At 47.9% G+C, this 21,612-nt stretch overlaps 1 protein-coding gene across 2 annotated transcripts in view; it reads right to left on the bottom strand.

Annotated features, from left to right (window-relative positions):
- The window catches only part of CORO2A (coronin 2A), a 45,138-nt gene that overhangs the window by 3,392 nt on the left and 20,134 nt on the right, over positions 1-21,612 (bottom strand). Inside the window, exons 1-11 of one of the 2 annotated variants that reach the window (XM_038170463.2) lie at positions 21,044-21,314; positions 14,186-14,386; positions 9,773-9,889; positions 5,629-5,778; positions 4,920-5,099; positions 3,966-4,082; positions 2,484-2,588; positions 2,035-2,131; positions 1,380-1,492; positions 883-973; positions 331-596 (exon numbers count right to left, since the gene is read on the bottom strand). In XM_038170463.2, the coding sequence (XP_038026391.1) occupies positions 331-596; positions 883-973; positions 1,380-1,492; positions 2,035-2,131; positions 2,484-2,588; positions 3,966-4,082; positions 4,920-5,099; positions 5,629-5,778; positions 9,773-9,889; positions 14,186-14,386 (1,437 nt within the window). In that variant the 5' untranslated portion in view covers positions 21,044-21,314. Of the gene's footprint in view, positions 1-330; positions 597-882; positions 974-1,379; positions 1,493-2,034; positions 2,132-2,483; positions 2,589-3,965; positions 4,083-4,919; positions 5,100-5,628; positions 5,779-9,772; positions 9,890-14,185; positions 14,387-21,043; positions 21,315-21,612 lie in introns of those variants that run through there. The other variant, XM_038170462.2, reaches the window with a different exon arrangement.

Here is a 21,612-nt window from a genome sequence, read left to right as displayed (position 1 = left end):
ACACCACGGGGAAATTCAGCTCTGTAAATTCCTACCCTGTCAAGCTGCAGATGTTAAAATCTTGCATAGCTAAAATGGGTGTCTGAGCATGGCTGCAGGAAGAAAAGCCTTCCAGGGCTCCTAAATGAAAACAAGCTGCATCTACTCAAAAATGTCCCTAAGCCGCCAATGACTGTGGGCTTTCGAGTCACCACAAAGACCTCACACTGGTCCAGGCTCTGCAGAATAAACCCTCTCTGGATTCTGCCACATTGTGAATGGCACCTTTTAGCCAGCTGACTCTGGGTCTCACCTCACCCAGCCCCAACCCTTCAACCCAGGCCTTCATACCTCATTTTCAGTTTTTGGTGGTGGGCACTCAAATACGTCAAAGCCATTGGAAAGATGCGTTTGGTCCTTTTTTGGCAACCTCTCCCTCACTTCCAGCTGCTTTCCACTGTCTTGGATTTCACTTTTCTTCTGCGTCTCCGCTGGTGCCATTGCTTCTCCCCGGCCTTGGTAATGGTCAGTAGTTTTCAGCCGTGGCTCAGGCTCGAGATATTGTGGTAAGGAATCCACATTTCCAGAGCCTGGTCTCAAGGACACCAAGAGAGGTCCTAGGGAGGGAGGCAGGTGACTGGTTAGCACTCACAAACCACATTCAGAAATCAGCAGTAAGCAATTCTTTCAACAAACCTGCAGGGATGAACATGGAAGCACTTGACAGGAAAGCTTTCCAGAGTTCACAGCAGTGAACATTTCAGCCACTAATTTATTTTAGTCTACAGCAACATTTGTTACATCTCTCCTCTTCCTCTTTCCAATTTCTAAGGCCAGAGGGCCAGCGGCATCTTACCCAAGCCCTGGGGAGCTGAAGGGTTGGGGAGCTCTCCGTGTGCTGACCTTTGTTAATACCGTTCAGCCACTCCTGCGCTGTCAGTGCTGGCTGGGCTCCAGTGGTCAAGGGGTAGATGTCTTCCTGGTATGTCTCCGACTGCAAGCAAACAAAAGAGTCGCTACATCAGAAAGGTTTTGCTTCAGAAGGATCATACTGGAATGTGGTGGAGAAAGAAGCTTGTTTCACGTCAGCTCAGGGAGTATGCTAAGAGCACTCACTGCCGTGTACAGCCAGTTGACCTGACAGCGAGACACATGAGCAGAGATTGCTGAGTGTGTCCTGCACAGGAAATTTGGCCACTACATGGAGATCTGAGTTACCCAACCAAGGACAGTTGGCAGGACTGCCCTACTAGCTGACCAGCTTTGTGCCTCAGACAGGAAAAAAGAAAATCCCTTGTTCTACCAGCTCTCATGCCACCCAGCAGGCACAGAGAGGAGGCACTGCCCTCTTATTCACTGATACTTGTCCCTGACACAGGCATGACCTGAGGCTCACTTACCCGTCGGGGCACAATCATGGAGACAGGCTCTATCAAGCTTTTAGTTGGGATCAGTTTGTAGAAACGGAAAATCTCACAAGCCGACACTTCAAGGCCTCTTTTTGGCATCATTCCTGGCGGGATAGCATAAAAGAAACGAGGTATAAATCTCCTGAAGAAAGTTAGTGTCATCCATCATGGAAAAAGGACCACCAAACAAAGGACCACTGAACAACAGGAGCTGGACTGCCAACTCAACAGCAGTGTGGTCTGAAATTGTGACCCAAAACTGTCTCAGTGTCACAAATTACGAGTAAAGTCAATCTTTTTTTTTTCTTTTTCTTTTTTTTTCTTTTTTTTTCTGTCAGACCACATGGTTACACACAGGATTTGTGGTTCTCGTGCTGAACCTCCTGTTCATTATTCCTTCTCATGAACTAGAAATAGAGTGACCAGAACTGAGCAGACCTGGCAGATGATGTCACAGGTGATGTCACATTTCCGTTTCATGAAGTGATTTTAAAAAAGGTTATGACAATAAAATCAGGACGCTGTACACTGGAGGGAAACACTGGCAACAGGAGTTCAATGCTGGAAATCTTGGGGCGGAGTTCCAAAGGGCAAGGAACACCCTGTACCTCTAAATGTGGTGTTAGACATACACGGTGACACTCACCAATTCCTTTCTGTGGTAAATGAGAATGATATTCCGTCAGGTAGTTCAGATATGGCTTCTCAGGGCTTATCTCATAGTACCGTATATTTCCATCACCCTAAACACAAAGGAAATGAACATGACCCAGGTTCTGCTATCCAGCATGAGGCTCTGAGAAGAATGTATGGCCCCAGAAGCCATGCAAGGTCAGGAACATAAGCACCTCCCATGTAAATATTTACCCCCAAATTGCTGTGTGGGAATCTGCAGCGTGCCTTCCCACAACAAACACAGCTTTTCCGCAGTAGAAAACATGGCCTGACACCGCAGCATCCTCAGACCCCACCTCATCAGTCCTCAGGCTGATGTGCCTTAGGAGCACCCATGACTTCGGTCTGAACAATGCTGGTGACACAACACAGGCTAAGAGGAGAATCAGACCAGCATTTGCTGACTCAAAAGGCGCTTACCTTTCCAACAACGTAAAGCATGTTCGTGTCTGAGTCATAGAAGGGAAACAGGAGCCCCGAGGAGCCATCCAGATCCTCCTCCACTAAAGGCACAGAAAGGTCATTCTGGGCAGGACACAAGAAAAACAAACAGCTAGAATCACCCGTGGGTCACCTCAAGTCAGGGACACCTTACTTGAACCCCACCTTGGAGTAATACAGACTTCCTCAAAGCTCCACAGGAGGGAAGCTAGCGAGCTCTCAACAGAGTGCAGCATGTCAAGACATCACTGGGTACTTGGTCATGTTTCAGGGGTAGATATAATACAAAAAACTGCTTGCTTCTACGTGAAGGCCATATGGGCTGCCAGACTCAGGAGGATGAAGGGCATGTCTGCACTGCATACCGAATTATTCGGGTTCCCTTACTGTCTCTGATTAAGGTGATACCTTGACGATAATGCACCACAAGAACAAAAACAGCCTACAGTAGCTGACAAGTCTCAGCACTGCACGGTGAGAAGATGTGCACTGCAAGGGCAAAAGTCCCCATCAGCCTTTTGCAGCTAAGCCTGGACACAGCATACCGCTGCGTGCACAAGTCTGCTACGTCCTGTACAAAGCCAACCCGGCACTGCTGAAGGGGGCAATTCGAGTAAGACCAGCAGTGCAGAACAGAACAGTGAAACCCTGATGTGAATCCATGGCGTTACCCCTGTGCTCAGCTTTGTGGAAAGCCTCTGGATGGCAGCACAGCGCTCTGCCCCCCATACACAAAGAAGCCACGTCCAAACACAATCAAATGGAAAATCAGAGACTTGGTCTACCAGCTTCGTCTGGTACAAAGGGTGACACTGAGAGAAAGAGGCAGAAGGCTGTGCTGCAAAGTAGCTGGTACAGAGGACAAAGTGATATGGCAAACAGAGGAAAAGCATCTCACTGCATATTAGGGGGGCAGAGGAGAGTTTCATGAGGCTTGCAACCGTCATAATAGAGAAGCATGTCTTGGAATTGACAAGTGCCACCTCAATACTTTAATGTAAGGAATCATTGGAAATAAAATATAAAAAATAAAACATAAAACAACAACATATTTTCCTTCCTTGAGATCTTTGTTGGAGTATGTTTGCCTAGAATTCATTTATCTTCCAGTACCAGTAACAATTTTGCCAGTAAGAGCACTAAGAGCTACTTTTAACTGGGAACTACAGGGACCATCCAAAGGTCCCTTGAATTTTTTATTATTTTTTTTTCTGCAGTAGGCACAGCATTATCCTTGCTCTGGTGGATTTCTATGTGCAAAGCTTTGAGAGCTTCTTCAAAATTTATGCTCAGTTAATAGCATCATAACAATAGAACTTATCACCCATTAAGAACTTGACAGTCACTTCTGAATTGCTGTTATAAACCAATCCTTGGGTATTTGGCAGGTGCAAAAGTTAAAGTGACAGCAAAAGAAAGAAAAATGAAGATTCTATGGTAACAATTGCTGGTTCAACTCACTTGATCCCACAATGCAATTTGCCTATTATTCCACCGAGATGTTCCAGTAGAGAGCAGCTTTTTCATGTTTCCAAGGAACAAGACTTTATTGACTCTGTGAGACTTGTTGCTGGCTTCCTAGGAAGAGAAAACACACTGCAAGAGTAAGAGACAGCCTCTTCCCTTCCTCCATTAAAAAAATGGAAGGAGAAATCACATCAAGGCAAGAAACCACCTTCCCCTGCCCATGAAGCTTATCTGGGCTGGCTAAGGCACATCAGGCCATCTTTGTGCAGCTACATTTCACGTTACATGACACTTCTAAGCCCCAGAAGCCATGCAAGGCCAAGAACGAAAGCACCTCCCAACAAAACATTTAGCCCAGAACTTCCATGTGGGGAAGTCAGTCACACCTGAAATATCTCCCCAGCCTGGCTGAAACTACAGTGAGCAGGATTTCAAAGCCATCTGAGAGAGGCAGCCTAAATTCTTCAAGCCCACACCCAAAAACCCAGTCAATTCACAAGAGGGCAATCCCTATTAGTGGTACTGTTGACCTTTCTGTGTACACAAATACACAAATGTGTGCACATACCTCCTAAAGGCAGTCAGCATCACCTTATCAAGAAATGCAAAGTACAGACAAATGTACACTTGCATCCACATGGCCACCTGATCTCTACTGGTCACCCCAACGAATCCCACAGCAGTACCCCTAGAGGACTGCAGGAGGGAGCTATGAAAGCAGTGCACTTCAGGAAGGGTTTTAGGGAGAGAAGAGCTTAGCAATATGCAGAGAACCTGTTGTCAACAGCAGCAATTCTTTCATGAAAAGTAGAAGACAATTCTACTCTCTGATGTCTCAGACAACACTGGGCACAGATCTGTCTTCTCTAATGGCAGTGAGTCTACCCAGAAGAGGAAACAATCCATGGGTGAGATCAGCTGGACCACAAACCACTGAATACCACCTACCTGTAGGACTGTTCCTGAACGAGGTTCTATGACACGGATCTTTCTGTCCCGGCAGGCTGTGGCAAGGAGGCTACCGTCTGTGTTGAATGACATGGAGAGTATCACATCCTTGTGAGCGTCGAGGATCTTCACTGGGTTCGAGATGACAGCCTCCCTCGTGTCAATGTTCCAGATCATTATCTGGGCAAAAGAACAAAAAAAAAAAAATCAAACATTTGCTGCCTAACAAAGTGGGGACTTTGTGTACCCTCTTTATTTCTTCCTTTCTTCTCCACATGTGTACATCTTACTATCATGAGCTGCAAGTCTCCAGTATTTGAAATAATCCCTGGTACTTAGATAAGTATATCAGGGACATAGGGTCTGTTCAGAATCTCCGATATTCTCGTTTCCTTTAGGATCACATTTTATACAGAAAAATGACTAACATCATGGCAGATATAGGCATTAGCACAAGAATGAAGCCAAAGGTCATCTATGGCGTTTGATATTGCCATGGAAAAGAAGAGCAGACTGAAGTTCATCAGAAGACTGGAAAATTATCCAGGCTTTTTGAAACCCATGACAATGAACTCCTGCCTTCTGGGTTGCTCAGGGATTTCTTCCTCAGGAAGGCTTCTGAAGTCTTTATCATTAACTTACAGCTTGAAATGAAAACAAATCCAAACCCTAAGTCCCAAGGGGAGGGCTTCAAAGAAAACAGACCCACCTTGTAGTCATAGCCGGAGCTGAAGAGGATGTTTTCGGCAGTAGGATGCCACTCAATGAGGCCCACCCTTCGAGCATGCCCAAGAAGTTCCTTCTTCGGATTGGTGATGTTTCTTGTTAGCAAGTGCTTGGGGATGTCCCAGATCTTAACCTGGATGGCAGAGGATGGGTCTTTGTGAGATAAGCGTGTAGGGTGCTGACTCAGAATTTAACAGTAATTATTGTTGTTGGCCATACTGTTAGAGCACTTATGGAGAACTGCTCTCAAGGGGAAGAAGTACGCCACAGATCTTACAGACACCAAACCACAGCACCTGCAGTTTTCACAGAATCACAGAATTTCTAGGTTGGAAGAGACCTCAAGATCATCGAGTCCAACCTCTGACCTAACGCTAACAATCCCCACTAAACCATATCCCTAAGCTCTACATCTAAACGTCTTTTAAAGATTTCCAGGGATGGTGACTCCACCACTTCCCTGGGCAGCCTGTTCCAATGTCTAACAACCCTTTCGGTAAAGAAGTTCTTCTTTCTACCTTGTCTTCTACCAAACTTTGAGCAGGAATGGGCAAATATGAGATAGACTTCAGCAAAGAGTCCCAGAAAATATTATAGCAGTGGCTGATGCAAGCAGCCATCCACTCAGTGCTACCTGGTAGAAGAACTGACAGTGCCCCGGTCAGATAATAACTATAGTACTATTTGTCCCCTGAAAACTGCACAAATGCTAAATATTTTGCAAACAGCACGGTCAAAGGACACAGAAGCCCACTCAGGTGGCCACAGGGTGGATGTCCTGAGCAGCCTGGGCAGTATAACACAAGGGAAGTTTGCTGTCTCATGACAGGACTACTGGATTCATCTGGATTCATCTGGAAGGTGCTGCATGAAGACAAGAATAAATTCTGTCCTCTTGATGTGGAAGGAGACAATAGAGGTGGCCTGCAAAAGCAGCTGAACCTGTGCAGGTAAAAGGAAAGAGTCTTTCTCACACTGATCTTAGAAGCACAAGCCTTTAGGATGACAACAGATTAACCCTTTGGCTCAAGGAAAGTGATTCTACTTCTGGGAAATTCTCTAGGACTTAACCTGAAGCCAGATGGAAATGCTCTTTGAATGAGAAAGCTGGTGGAAATTAGCTACAGCTGCCTGAGTCTCCCAGTGCTTGGCTGATGAGAATCACAATATTCTACACCAAAGAAGGAGAGGCACAAATTCAGGGACCTGCTAGGAAGGATCACAAGCACCCTCCTTCTCACCAGTGCTTATCTCATTAAAGAATCAAGTCCCTCAGAAACGTTAGGACTGTGGGGGCCTGTAGCCTCTAATGAACTTCCACAGCAGCAAGAGGAAGCATCACACCCTACAGTTTCAACAGCTATAACCACTAAATGAATGGTGCTGAGAGAGGAGGGAAGAGGGAAATGGTGTGTGTCCACACTATGAAGAACGGCCTAGAACGAACCATGCTATGAAATGTTTGGTGGTAAGACCCTGACTGGAGTTTCAGGGTTCATGAAATGGCAGCAATTCTCATTCCTTAGTGGGTAGGAGAAGCAGGTCTTGGAACAAGAACTGCCAAGGCCAAGCATGAGCAACCTAGCTCACCAGCAGTCTGCTCCACGGCATCTTGAAGAAAACCTGACAAAGCAAAGTTAAGGACACGGAGTTGACTCTCCAACCACAGGGGAGAAGGTCTTCATCAGGATGAATTCATACATGCCTGATGATTTTCCAGAAGGAACAGAAGAGGCAGGAGGATGAGCTTGCTTCCTGCTCTAAGCTCAAGCTCTCGGCCCCAGGCCACTTTTCTTAGCCCCAGTCCAAGGCAGCAGTAGGACCTGGGAAGGGCACTGGACATTTACAGACTGTCCATCCCCTCCCATGCCCTAAAGCACCACTCTGCATGCTTCAGCTGTAGGCCACAAAATTTAGTTGTGTTATCACAATGGCACGCTCCAGAAAGGCTGGCTAATGACCAAGAAACCTTTTAGGAACATGGGTGGTGGGAAACGTTCACCATCTTCACACAAGCTTGTGGCCCACCTCAACATTTTCAGGGAAAACCAGTGCAGTAGGAGCAATCAGATATATCCTCACACACAAGCCAGAGCAGTGCCTCATGCTGATGCTGAAAAATGGCAGGGAGCACCAGGCCTTAAACAACAGAGAGGAAAGAAGGGTTTGGTTCAAATGTCCAGCCCAATGGAAGTGGTGGGCATCTCTGGGACCCTAAAACTTCTCATACTTATTGGGTCAGGACAGAGAAGGTGTTGCTGCAGTGGTGTCCCAATAGCTATCCAGTCTGAGCTCTGCAGGACAGGACAGGACAGGTAAGACAGATCTTGACTCCATGGAATGAGTCCTGGTAGACAAGAGAATAAATAAGACCTGGCAGCATGCCCTGGCAGCAGTGAAAGCTAGCAACATCATGGTCTGGAAAAAACAGGAAGAGAGCTCCTGGATCAAGGGAAATGATTTTTCACTTTACTCAGCAATCTTTAAACAACCACTGGAGTGCTGCACCCACTTTTGCATGTCCTAGCACAAGAAAGTTACTGATAAACTTCAGTGAGTCCAGTGGAAACCACCAGGATGTTCAGGAGGCCACAGCACTTGTCCTGTGAGGAGGGGAGATGGGCTTGCATGGCTTGGAGAAGACATCTTGAGAAGAACCTGATAAAAGCCCTTGGTACTAACAAGATAACGGAGAAAATAGAGCCATGCATGCTACTGAAGTGCAGAGTAGGACGATTGGATACGGTGGCCATTAACTACACTGGGAAGATTCTAGCTGCGTATAAGAAAAAACGGAAAAGGTGGTGAAGTTTGCATCCTTGCAGGTTTTCAAGACTCAGCTCCACAGACTAAAGCTCCCAAGCTCCCTTTAACCCTGAATGATTCTGTAATTGTGTTATTTGAATATATTCTGCAACTGCAGCAGGAAGCTTTGAAGCTTGTGCTCTTTTCTCATCTGAGACTTAAAAGAGAGGTCGTGGTGGTGCGTTCCTGCCACAAGTCCTTTCTGAGACAGCATGAACACCTGGCATTCCAGTTGGAAGATAAAATATAACCCCCCCAGGCAGCCCAGAAATTGAAAAACATTGTCAAAAAAGACACAAAGATCCTAAAAAAAAAAAAAAAAAAAGGCAAAGAAAAGTCACTAAACGGGAAGGAAAATTCAAAGATCATATATTCCCAACTCAAGAGAGGTTTCTGACAGAGCTGAAATGGCAGAAGATAAACCACCAAGTCAGGGCTGGAGGAAATGACAAAGGGAACCTCCCTGATTCTGTGTGGCAAAGGGCAAATATACCCAGTGGGAGAAAATACACACAGGATCTCTGAGAAAGACCATAGTAGTTAGATGTTCTTACTGTCATAAGAGCCAACACCGCGCTTTTGATAAGCCACAGAAAGCAATTTTCCCGTGGGCAGATATAGGCTAGACTGTCCCTTACACGAATTAATTGCATTTTCCAGTTCCTAATAACCAGACTGCACCTACGCTGAGCTAAACTGTGTGACTGCATCTTATTTACATCAATCTCAGCCCAACTGGCATAAAACATAAACCTGACTTAAGAATTTGATACCTTTTTATAGGTTTGTATTAGCATTACCCTTTGCATCCCTGGAGCCTTTCTCTGTGTTCAGTTGGAAAATACTCATTTCGTTGATGCTGTGGTTGGAATAAAGTACGACACAGACTCCTTAACTACCCCATAGCTGATCCAGCATGACTTTACAGAGTAACTCAGAGAGAAACAAGTTCAAACTTGCTGTGTGGAGAAATGATCTGAAACAGCTGTCACAGATTACATTGCGTTGAAAGTTTTATTTTGCAGTAAAGGAGGAGTTTCACAGTGATTAACCTTGAACCAATTTTACATTTACTTCTTTCTCACGCAAACAAACCTCTAAAGATGGAAGCCCACACACAAACAGATCTTCTTCCTATCATGATTTTGATACATCATTTGGAAGGGATCACATAGAGAAATACAGGGATCTTACATGGCTGTTCTTGAAGATTACATGCATTTTCACATCTCATCCCTGGGCCTCTTGGTTCTTTTCCTATTGCTTTCCCCCAAAAGCACATTAGCCAGGCAATAACATTGAGTATAAGCTGGGAAACTTACAGTGGCATCTTCTGAACACGAGGCTATTACAAAGTCATTGAATGGGTTCCACTTGATGTCCAGAACGTTTCCTTTGTGCCCACATATTCTGGGATAATGTGGGTCGAGCTTCCCTGTCTGGAAAAAAATAAAAAAATATGTATATATATATCATGAAACCTTAGGGGAGCCATGGAATTACAGGACATTTTCAAGTAAGACCCATCCAGCTCCACCAAGTAACCTCTTTCTGATTGTTATGCTCCAAATGCCCTGGGTGGCCTCCTTCTGTTGGGAATGGGGTTTCGCTGTCCCTGTAAGGCAAATCCTGACGATATCACAGACAGGAAAATAACGTGGTGCTGTGCAGGACTTCACAGTGCTACTGAGAAATCTGTACACATACAGCAGAGGTTACATAAGCTATTATTTGATTCAGACACCAGAATAAAACTTAGAGTGGAAACACTTAGGAATCAGTTGAATCTTCCACATTTCTTAAAGATTTGGGGGGAGAGAAAATCTCTTATCTGTTCCTTGAGAATAAATTTCTGTTAAGCAGGAAAAATGGTTTTGCTGATCATTTTTAGCCTCTTCAACTAGCTTTTATTTTATTTTATTATTTTATTTTGTTTTATTTTATTTTATGTTATTATTTTATTATTTTATTTTATTTTATTATTTATTTTATTTTATTTATTTTTTAAGCAACAACACAAATTACAAACGCAGTTTTTCCTTCAACAAGCTATGCATTTCTCTCTGATGGCTTTCAAATCCAGCCATTCACCGCATTAAATCAGACTCAGGACTCTCTCCCAGAATAAGCCACGTTTGGGCAGCATACTCACTGCTGTCGTGCACGAAGCAGCACACTGAGTGCTGAGGAGCTTGTGCCGAAAGGGGGCTGTGTTGCATCAGGATAAACCCACGCTGCAGACAGCCTCTGCTACAGTCATGTCAATTTGTCTACTACGTGATAGAGAGGGTGCTGGGGATTTGATTAACATCAGAGCAACACTTGCTCCTTCCTGTCAGAAGCAGGAGGAGCAGGAGGTGCTCCAGGAACGCAGACTTCTGTGCGAGAGCAAATGTCGCTCACCTGAGGAGGCAGACATGGTTGCAAGCCAGTCATGCCTACCTGCCCACTTTTATCCCAGCTGGAAGAATCACAGAATGGTTTGGGCTGGAAGGGACCTTAAAGCCCACCCAGTTCCAGCCCCCTGCCATGGGCAGGGACACCTCCCACCAGCCCAGGCTGCCCAAAGCCCCATCCAGCCTGGCCTTGAGCACCTCCAGGGATGGGGCAGCCACAGCTCCTCCGGGCAGCCTGTGCCAGGGCCTCACCTCCCTCTGAGTGAGGGATTTCTTCCAAATCATAAATCAAGATGAATGCAACTGCATGCCCTTCTGAAAAGCAGACGCTGCTGTGGGTGTGCTCCCCACACCGCTCTGGAGGTGGACTTGAGAGCATGCAGTGGAGGGGCATCAGTGCTGATCCTAACCTGGATGTGGCCATGTCATTTGCCATGTCCCAGCCTCAAAGTCCTGCTGAATGGTCGTTTTTTGGTGTAGAACAGGACACAGCATGCAACCACTCTGGCTTCACAAGAAAGTTTGTCTCATCGACTGGGACTAACCTGCTTCAAACTGAACACCCAGCAGGCTTTGAAATGTAAAAGACTGCTTTTTTAGACTCCACTTTAAAACAAATCAGTTTTATGACAGCAACAATACAAAGTGACTTGGGAAGGCAGCAGAAAAGAGATAAAAGGCCTTTAATAAGAGTTCCCCCACCCACGGTGTCCTTTTGCGGGCTTCAGGGCTTGGTTTCAAGCTCACAACTCAGAGGGCTGGGCAGCCAGCTCCACAGGGATCCCTTGATCCCTATGGGAGCTCCGTCCCCTCCCAAAGCTGGCTGCCTGTCTGCTCTGTCTGGGAGGCTCCCAGGCCACCCGGCCAAACTGCCACTATGCCATGCCGGGCCCCATCCTGAAGCTTCTCCCACTCTTCACCTACCCCCCTGCAACCCACCCATCCTGTCTCTCAGGACTTTGTTTGCATCCTGCTGCCTCTTTGTCTCAGGTCTGGTCATGGGAGAAGGCAAAAGGAAGGCATGCGTGTCCCTGGACTCGTGAGATTTACAAAGGCACTCGCTCTGTGCCAGGCCCCAGACAGCCCCTGTGCCCACAGCTGCTTTCCTGCTGCGATGGAAAGCTGTTCCACCCAGCCAGCTTGAGCGAGGACCTGACTGATCTTCGTCAGGATCTAAGCAATATGTTCTGCAACAGAAGACTGTTTTCCAAGCAGTGGCAAATGTTCAACTCATTCCTCTTCAGGTAGTAGGCAATGTGTTTCTAGGTGTGCTGGATGGGGTATCTGTGGCTAAGAGCTCTTTCTTTTGTTAAGCCCTGCTGCTCTCCACCCCTGCCTTACTGCCAAGCTCTGGGAAAGGGAGGAAGAATGGTGCAGGAGGCAAGAAGTGGGATTTCTTCAAGGGACGAGAGAGCTCAGCTTCCATGAGTCAGCAGGAGAGAAGAAAAGAGACACCATTAAACCAGAGACAAGAGCTGCAAATCCAGCCAAAAAAAAAAAAAAAAAAGATTGGCTACCAGTCATGAGAGGGCAATTCAATGCCAGACACAAGCCTCCAGACCAGGCTGCCTTCGTCTCCCTGGCAGCCAGGGGCACAAGCCAAGAGCCCGGAGTGCTGCGGGTCACCGCCGCTGTAGGAGCTGGCAGCCACAAATACCACCACTGGGAGCACAAGCCAAAAGCTGCTGCTCTTCACCAGGTGCCACCAGTTCAGAAGCATAGCTTGAAATAAAAGTAACTGGTACCACAGCCCCCAGGCTCAGAGAACCCCCTTCTGTGGGTGGCCGAGGCCACTCTCCCCCACAGCTTGTGTCAGAAACAGGTATTGGGAGAGCAGCTGGAAGAAGCACAACACATACAGGTCCATAACTCTGTCCTGTTTTGAACCCCTTAATTCTTCCAGGCTCTTCGGTATCCAGGGCTGTGAGCTCCACAGTTGAACTGCAGAAGCGTCCACCCATGCCTGCTGCCGATCTGATCGCTGCTGTCCCTCCCCTTCACTACCCAAATCAGGAATTCTCCCTACACTTCTTCCCCCACCCCGTTCACAGTTTGATGTGTCTCGCTCATTTGTCCTTTTTCCCAGGACTAATGGAGGCCTAACCTTCAAAGTCTCAACTCCTCAAATGAAAGTAATTTCACATTTTCATTGACATACTTTAATTATCCTTCTCTAGTTATCTCTTCTAGTTCTGCTGTGCCTTTCACTTCTGCAGGCAGTCTTTCAGACCTGGGTGGAGCATTGAAACAGGTGTTAAGAATAGAGGGACTGCTACTAAGGATGAGCTAAATTGAGAAGAGGTTTCAAGACAGAAGAATTAATAGTAAGCCGTGCAAGCATCTTGAGCTCTTTTTGCCAACACTTTGAGAGCTGGGTCCCACCCCATGTCCCACAGTCCCAGCTGCCTGCTCAGAGATGCAGGTCTGTGATAAAGACAAGTTCTTCAGCCCCAACAGATCGTGGTCGAGGGGGCAGAAGTGACTCAGTCAAGAAAAACAGGGTAGTGGTTAATTTTAGGACTGTCTCTGAACAGCACCAGCGGTTAATGAGTTGAATAAACAAAGTCTAGAAGCGCCGGGAACTGCACTAGGCTCTTCAAGCACACCCAGTTCACTTTCATCCTTAGCAAATATATATTGAAAAAGTGGCATTACAATAACACCATCAATTAACTTTTAATTAAAGGCTGAACTTTTGCCTTTCATCTGTTCTGCCCTGATTCCAGGGAGCCCATAATCTCATACCAAAGTTAATCCACATTAGTGCATGCCTAATTCTTCTGCAGCAATAAATGCCAAACAGCCAGCTTCTCCCTCTCATCAGATCTCCAAGTCATCAGAACCCACAAACATGGGATTTGTTTCCGAAAGGGAAGTTTTTCCAGCATCAGTGTTTGAAGCTAAAGAGCTTCATTGTCTCATAACTGTGTCTCCATTCTTTCACAAAGGAGAAGGTAGTTAGAGCAAAATACACCATGCTCTGCTCCGGTGGCAGATGAAGCCAAGGCACTAAAGCACCTTTCAGTTCTTACCTTTCATATCTACTAATTGCTTTTTGATTTGCAGTCTTTCCTGGGAGACAAACATCTGAACAGCACAGCTCCCGTTGATTACACAAGACAGGCAACCGGGGTACGAAAGGAAGGAAGGTGCCGAGAACCTGCGAGCAGCCACCTAGGACGCATAGGTACCCACGTGCCAGGCAATCTGGGGCCCCTTCCGTGCATTTTGCAACTCCAGGAGCAGCACTGGCTGAATATCCCCTGTGGGATCGACCTCCCTGCAGAGCCCGGACCCCCACCAGCACCACGAAGGCCATCCCGCCCCGGCGGCGCTCACCTGGTGGATGGGGATGACGAGGAAGGCCCCTCCGCCTGCGCACTCGGTCACCACCGCCACGAAGTGCGGGTTGACGGCGCAGAAGTGGTTGTCATGGACGCTGTGGGTGATGGGCACGCAGTCGTAGCACTTGTCCTTGCTGGCGGCCTTGCCGTACACGTGGCGGAACTTGGAGCTGCGGTACTGCGGGTGCCACGACATCTGTAGGGGCGGAGAGACAGCGGGACGTGAGATGGAGGGGACCCCCCCAGGACGTGTTTTTCCCCTTTGGCGTGACCCCCTCGCTCCTCTCTGTGGGTGAGAGGAGAGAAAAGAGATCTCTCCCCAGCCCCAGGCCGTCCCTACACCGCTGGGGCAGGGCCAGGCAGCAGCAGGTTGAAGGGGAGATGACCCCGGGTAGCACAGCACCCAGGATGCAGGGAAGGTAAAACATCCCAGGCGAGGAAAGCCTGAGAGAGAGATGGGGAGTGAACGAGCCAGTCTGGATGCATACTTCATTTAGCCCTCAGGTGGTTTGGGACCAAGAAGGAGTCGAAATTTTGCTTGCATGAAGGGAAGAAAATAAGTTTGACAGATCACAGGAAAGGTGGCAGGCACCTGTTGGTTTCCCTCCCCACTGACAATGACATTCTGCGCACCTGGTGTGTAGCCGCACCACAGGCAGCACTCTGAATGGTGTTTAAACAAGATGCGCAAAGCACACTCAGCACAAGAATCCCTTCCCACAGAGAGCACTGAAGCTCTATGAAGCTGGCACGACTGATTTTAAATAGGAAGCTGGCGGTGTTGGTCAGCAAAGAGTGATTCTGGCTCTTAACTCGCGCTCTTTCCACGAGACCCAGGCAGCGGAGGGGGCAGTGATAAGCTCCTGCTGCCCAGAGAAAAGGAAACCCAGGTCTGGCAAGCAAGTTACAGGTGAAAGAGAGCCCCACACAATCAACTAGGAATGTGGGCGAAGGCTGGGGCAGGGCTTGTTTTTGCCCATTTTCGGTCTGTTTAACATGCATTTGGCAAACAGCTTAACCAGTGGTGCTGGATCGGTGATACTACAGTTTGAGAGGGAACCCAGCCAAGCAGCTTTCGAGTTACACCAAGACTCACACTGCTTGCTCATGTGGGTGAGTGTCTGCAGGAAAGAAAGCACTCAGTGCCAGGAGGGCAGATGCATCACCACCAGTCCTCACCGCTTGACAAGTAGGGGCCCAAGCAATCCTAAACCAAAGTGTCCTTGCACCTGGCACGGTATTGCAAACTGACACTCAGCTTCCTCACAGGAACCATGTTAAACGCTGTGAGCCTGTACTGCTCGATCCTGGGCAGTCAAACTGGAGCTTCACAAGACCCCGTGAGCCTGCATCCCATGTTACACGGGAATATTTGGTCTGTGAATCGCGCTAGGACACCAGTTCTGTCCCGTTCTCTGCCTCCTCCCCGTCCACTGGCACAGCTCACAGCCAACCCAACCCCACCTTGGCCAAATACTCACACCTGGGAAAAAAAAAAAAAATCAGTCCTGGTAGATCGTAGTTAGCTTTTACAGTCCTTTTTGTTCCCTACCTGAAACCTGGCATGTTCTACCTGTATTAAACCTGCATTAGTCTGTATTTGTAGCTGATTAAATTTCTTGTGCAGAAAACATGAGGTGCAAAGGGTCTGGCACAGTGAGGGCTACCTTCAGCCCAAAAAAAAGGTAAGTAAATGCAAATTACTTAAAAAATAAAGCAGTGATCCTGGAAAACTAATCTCGGGAGAAGGGATGTTCACAGGTAAAAAAACAGCTGATCTAGCATTAAAAAAAATCTAGCAACTGTCAAGATCTTTGAACAGCCCTAGAGGGGCAGTGTTTTCAAACACCTTCACATTCATTACAGGTCTAGTGGTTTGGTTTACTCACACCGAGAAAAAAAATCAACAGGTTTTCTGTACGTAGCAAGTCCCTCTTATAGCAGGAACATTAGCTTTCCAAAGGGAAATTAGCTGCCATGCTCCAGGGAACTTCTAGCTAAACTGCTCTTCAGGTAGAAGCAAGTTTGTGGTCTGGAGGTACGAGGTTCCTCAGCAGCAATGATCTCAACTCAGAAAAGAGTCACCAAGCACAGACAGACATTCGTGGTTGGGCCGTCATTCCGACAGAGAGCAGGAACACACAGCAAGATACTGAGATCCTGCACAGACTGCCTGTAAGGTTTTGATGGCAAACAAGGAACAAAGGAAACAAGAGGAGCTAAATGCTCAAGTTTGGACTGTGCCTTGGGAACAATTGCCCAGGTTTGGAAACAAAAGCCTTTTGCTACTGCAGTTTGTAGAACTAAGTCTCTGCTGCCACTGGAGTGGGCTTCATAGGACCTCCAAATCTGCCAGAGACAGAAAGGCAAGATGTGGCTGGGAATACCAGAAAATTGACAAAGATGGTCCTAGAGGAATAGTGACCCTCTCAACACTATTGCAGCCACAGCAGAAAGCTCAGCATTAAAATAAAAGTATGGGGGAAAACAGCCTGGATCAGTGCAGCATCAGTAGGCTGGAATGATGGAAGAAGCTGATCCCAAATTAAGCAAATATATGGACGTTAGGAAAAATTTGGCTGTGAAGAGTGTGGAGGGGAGCTCTGCAACAGGTTTCTCAAGTGGTGATGGAAGACTCCACCCCTGGAGATAATCCTTTCACGACTTCGTTATAAAAAACAATGTACTCCTTTATCTAATGTGGGTAATAGTCCTGTTCTGAGCAGGTGGATGGACTGGAGAAAAGCAAGGACCACCAAACCAAGCCGAAACCACACAGCTTGCAGCAGAGATCTCTATTCACAGTCCTAGGATTCATATAAGCAAGAGTCAAAATAAGGATCAAATGATGATCCTTGGATGAAATTCAGGCAAACAGGTGAAAACAAAATGCAGAAAAGATGAGTGTGCTGCCAAGTGCCTCTTCAAGAATGGGAAAGTGCCTGAACAGAGATGTTTCAGCATCCAGCCACACAAGCCACCACCTATTGGTCTGCCTGCAACCTTACCAGAAGAGAGAGACAGATCTGTGACCAACATGAACCTTTGCATGTAAAATCCCGAAACATATTACTTAAGGAGTGACGCGCTCCCAGCAGCAGGAGATTTAGATGATGCATTTGCAGACCAAGGTCAGGCAGTGAAATTCCAAGATGCAGAAAATGTATACCCCATGGCTGGTGAGACAATTCAACGTTCAGGGGGACGTCCATGTCAAAAATGCTGTCTACAAGCTAAAGCAGAGCTCCAGAATCACCCACAGGGCCTCACGTTACTGTAGAAATGGGGTGAGATCCAAGAGGTACTGCCCAGGAAGGAGTCAATGTGGGAAAGGTATGCCAGAAATAAATAAACAGCCAGAGTGAAAGTGAACATGGTGGGAAGCTGAAAACATTATTGTGCTTTGTTGGCCTGAGATTATTCTGGAGCTGAAAATGTTCTAGGAAGGATGAAGGACATTTGGAGCTACCACCAGGAGAGCTGCACCTTGTTGCTCAAACCATTCCTTTGCATCCAAACAAGGCAGCACACAGAGATAGTCTGAGAGGGGTGGTTGGTGCAGCACCTGGAAAGGGTCTCACTCCAGTGCTGGAAAGTCCCTGTGTGACCCAGAAGAAATCCTCAGAGGGCATCTCCAGGGGCGCTCTCAGAATAAGAGGGGATTAGAGACAGAAGTGACAGCCTCCATGCTCATCGGGGTACAGACCTGTGTACAGAAACGGCTCCAAGCCCTGGCAAAGCCCAAGGCCACATCCCAGCCCCTGTGAGCACAGCCTGTCCTACGGGGACAAGACGTAGTTCCTCAGCAGGAGAAAATCTCCCAAATTCGTGAGAACAGCAGGGCTGTGGGAACAGCTATGGGAACAGCTGGCAGATCTCAGCTATCAAGGCAGCGTGACCCACGGAGTCGGTCCTTTCCTACAGCAACTATTCCGTGATTGTAGGGTCCCTGCGTGTGTTGTCCCTTCCTGAAAATGCCCCTGGCAGCACACCAAGGTGCACACATATGGCGTGGACTTTCAGCCCCATAAACCCGAAGTTTGTCTTGCAGCCTCAGCTCCTCCAGCAGGGAGTGGTGACAGCACAATTCTTCGCCATTTCAGGGAAACTGCTGCTTGGAGGGGGCATCATTTTCACAACAGCGTCAAACAGCAGCTGGTGAAGGGGATGGGAGAAAATGGGGGGAAATATACCAACATTTTGGCAGCACAGTAGGCCTTCTTATTGGAAAAAATTGCACCTCCCCCTAAAAATAAATAAAAAAAAAAAAAAAAAGCATTTTGAAGAGCTCCATAATTAAATTAATCGGAGCTCCTGACTGCGTGACAGGAGCACCAAAAGTCCCGTTCTAACCTGGGCTCCGAGACCACGGCCTCCTTCATTTCCTTAACGGAGGAGGGATCTCATGATCATGACTCAACTTCAGAAAAGCTTCGTAAATCTGCCCTTGGGGCCTGTTTCCTCCTTGGCTGCGGAATGTCCTGAGTCACTTCTGTGACACCGTGCCCATGGGCAGCACATCCCTAACTTGAGAAGCAGCTGGAGCTGGGGGCTAGGTCCTCCCATCTGAGCAAAGACCTAGACCTGGGATCTTGTGGATGTTCTCCTGTCTCTTCCAAGAAGGAAGCATTAAGGAGATTTTTTTCTGAAGGTACTGGAGTAGGGCTACAGAGAGCTCTGCTCACTAGGATGCAGCAGGCAATCAGCACAAGCCTCTCAAGGCCGAGCAATGTTTCCTTCATGGCTTTTGCCAGTTAAGCTGTGCAGCCCTACCACTGGAAGCACTACCACCTCATTAAAAAATACACAGCGCTCTAAATAAAAGAGTAAAATACATCCATTTGCTTCACAGCTCCGTGCTGCTGGCATAAACAGGGGAAGCAGCTCCTCTGCCTCTACTAGAAGGACAACACAACCGCAAGAGACATAGCAAGGACATGCAAGCAGTTTTAAAAGATTCCCTGAAGGCCCTCACAACAGGCATTTCTGGGCTCTGTGCTGAACAGCAGGGACCAGTTTGAGATGAAGATCTGATCTGAACCCTAACTACAGAGCAGAGCAGAGCTTCCCTGCAGGGGTGAGAAGATCCTCATCTCTTCTCCAAGGTCTGGAATACAGCAGAAGGAGGCAGAGAAAGTGGGGTCATAGCTGCAATTTCTCACATCTGCGGAGAGCAAAGGTCTTGTTAGAAAACAACCTGACTGTGACAGCTTTCTCTGCTCCAGCCCCTTGCAAGCAAGGGACCACTGGCCCAGCACGACGGTGACCAGCAGGTCAGCAGAGAAACCTCTGGGCATGTCCTGTGCAGGCTTCAATGAAAAAATAGGTGTGCACCTGGCCCTGCTGTTTCTGGGTATGCACAAGTTGAGTCACGGATGCAGCGAGCACAGTCACCAGCAGCTCATGCAGGACCTGGAATTGATCAGTACGTCTGCTGTTTTGCAAAACCCTTGGTTCATTTTTTAATTATTTTGTTGTTGTTGTTAAAGACACAGCCATATTGTCCCTGGCTTTCCTGGGTCTGGTATGTTTTAAGAGGAAGCAGTGAAGCAGAAGTGATCCTCAGCCCAGTGGGTGGACTCATTTTCTAGTTGATAAGTTGCTCAGAAAACTATCGGGGTACTTTGATATCCTCAAATACAGCTTCCTCAGCCCTTCTGACCTTGCCAGACGTGAATGTGGAAATGCTTACCTGACCTCTGAAGAACTGACAGGGACACCTCCCACCAGACCAGGCTGCCCAAAGGCCTTGAGCACCTCCAGGGATGGGGCATCCACAGCAAGAGAAGCTGCCCTGGAAGCACCATCACGGGCTGATCCCAACAATTTTCCCCTATTTTTATGTGGGGGAAAGGCTGAGCAGTCCTGGCATTTACTCCTCGAGGTGCTCTCTGTGTATTTTCTTCCAACCCAGGCAGGTTCCAGGCTCCGCATTGCTCAGCTCAGCTCGTGTTTCCCATCAAACACCAGGCAAAGATGTGAGCACTGAGCACTGTGCTGAGAACAGGCGCCAGACGATTCGAGGATAACTCAGCCCAGTGTGTTGGGGACCAGAAATCAGGGCCGTGTGGCCTGCTAAGGAACCCGAAAAGCTCCAGGGTGGAGATGAGGGATGGAAGCCATGATAACAGGCTTCAAACACAGAAAAAGTTGCTACAAGGAGTGTTCAAATCACCTGCTTCCACGGTCCAGGGGAGAGAGTTAAAAGGCCCATGCTTTAGCCATACCATAGCAGCTTCCAATTAGGCAGCACTAATCTCTGACAGCCACAGCAGTGGCAAAGGGAAATCCCCACCGCAGGCGTTTCCCAGGCAAAGCTGGCTGAAATTGAGCAAAGACCACAGAGCCACAGCTGGCCCTGATTTGGACAGGAGGCAGAGCAACCAAGTAATGCTGCCCTCGCATGTGCAGCAAGCCTCCAACGTCCGGAGAGTGGCAGAGCTGACCTGCACCACCAGCACCTGCACCACCCCTCAGCAGGGCACCCCCCAGCGCCTGCATTTCTTACAATTGCAGGACTTCACCTCCACATGAGGACCTGCAAAAGCCAGAAGTTTAACGTGAGCTTGTTTGTTTGATGTAGGATTTGAGCCTGAGACGGTTCTCTGCCGCCCTCAGGAAAACAAGCCCCATTTCCTTGAGGTTAACCTTGACAGCTGCGCGGGAAGGACTGCAAAATGGACGTGTAGAGGGAAAACACCATCCAGGTATGGAGCTGGAGGTGGTGGTGAGAGAAGCGGGTCTGAGACAATCAGACCTTCAGAAGCAGAGATCACAAAGCATCGTGAAAAAGGAAGAGAAGAAACAGAGGCGCTGCAGCAAAGTGGCACAGAACGGCACACAGAGAACTCACATGAGATGAGCAAGTCCAGAGGGCACAAGAGACTTCTCCTTTTGCTTGGACCACCTGGAGTTCCTTCAGGGATTTTTCACCCCAAATCTTTCAAGTTCACTAGGCTGGAGACCGCCTCTGAGGTCCCACTGGCTGAGAGACAAATGGCCGAGAGAAGCTTTTCGGGGCAGTTTGGCTCCAAGCTGCCCCAAAAAGCCTTGAAGCCCCCAGGCACAGAAAATGTTTAATGTTTCGGAGCAGTTTGGCACAGGAACTCCCTCTGGGCCCTGCGGGTGCTTTCCAGGGCCTCCAGGCACAAAAAAGGCTTTTCCTGAACGGGGTGAGACACACGTCTGGGAAAAGGGTGTTGCTGCTGATAACCAGATGTTATCTCAGGTCTGCCTGCCCGGGCTCAGAGCGCTGTGTGGTTGCCATGAGAAGGCACACAGACTTTGTTTTATTACCACCATCAAAACCTCACTGGCTTTTTGAGCTCTTCCTCCCTCCGGCCCCAAAATGCCCACTTCTACATGCACCAGCCCCTTCTCGGAGATGCTCACACTCCTCAGCACACCTCGCCCCCGGGCTGA

Source organism: Anas platyrhynchos, chromosome Z (genome assembly GCF_047663525.1).
Source record: "Anas platyrhynchos isolate ZD024472 breed Pekin duck chromosome Z, IASCAAS_PekinDuck_T2T, whole genome shotgun sequence".
Classification (NCBI taxonomy): Eukaryota; Metazoa; Chordata; class Aves; order Anseriformes; family Anatidae; genus Anas; species Anas platyrhynchos.
Note: the sequence above shows the minus strand (reverse complement) of the source record. Positions and strands in the feature narration are given on the sequence as shown.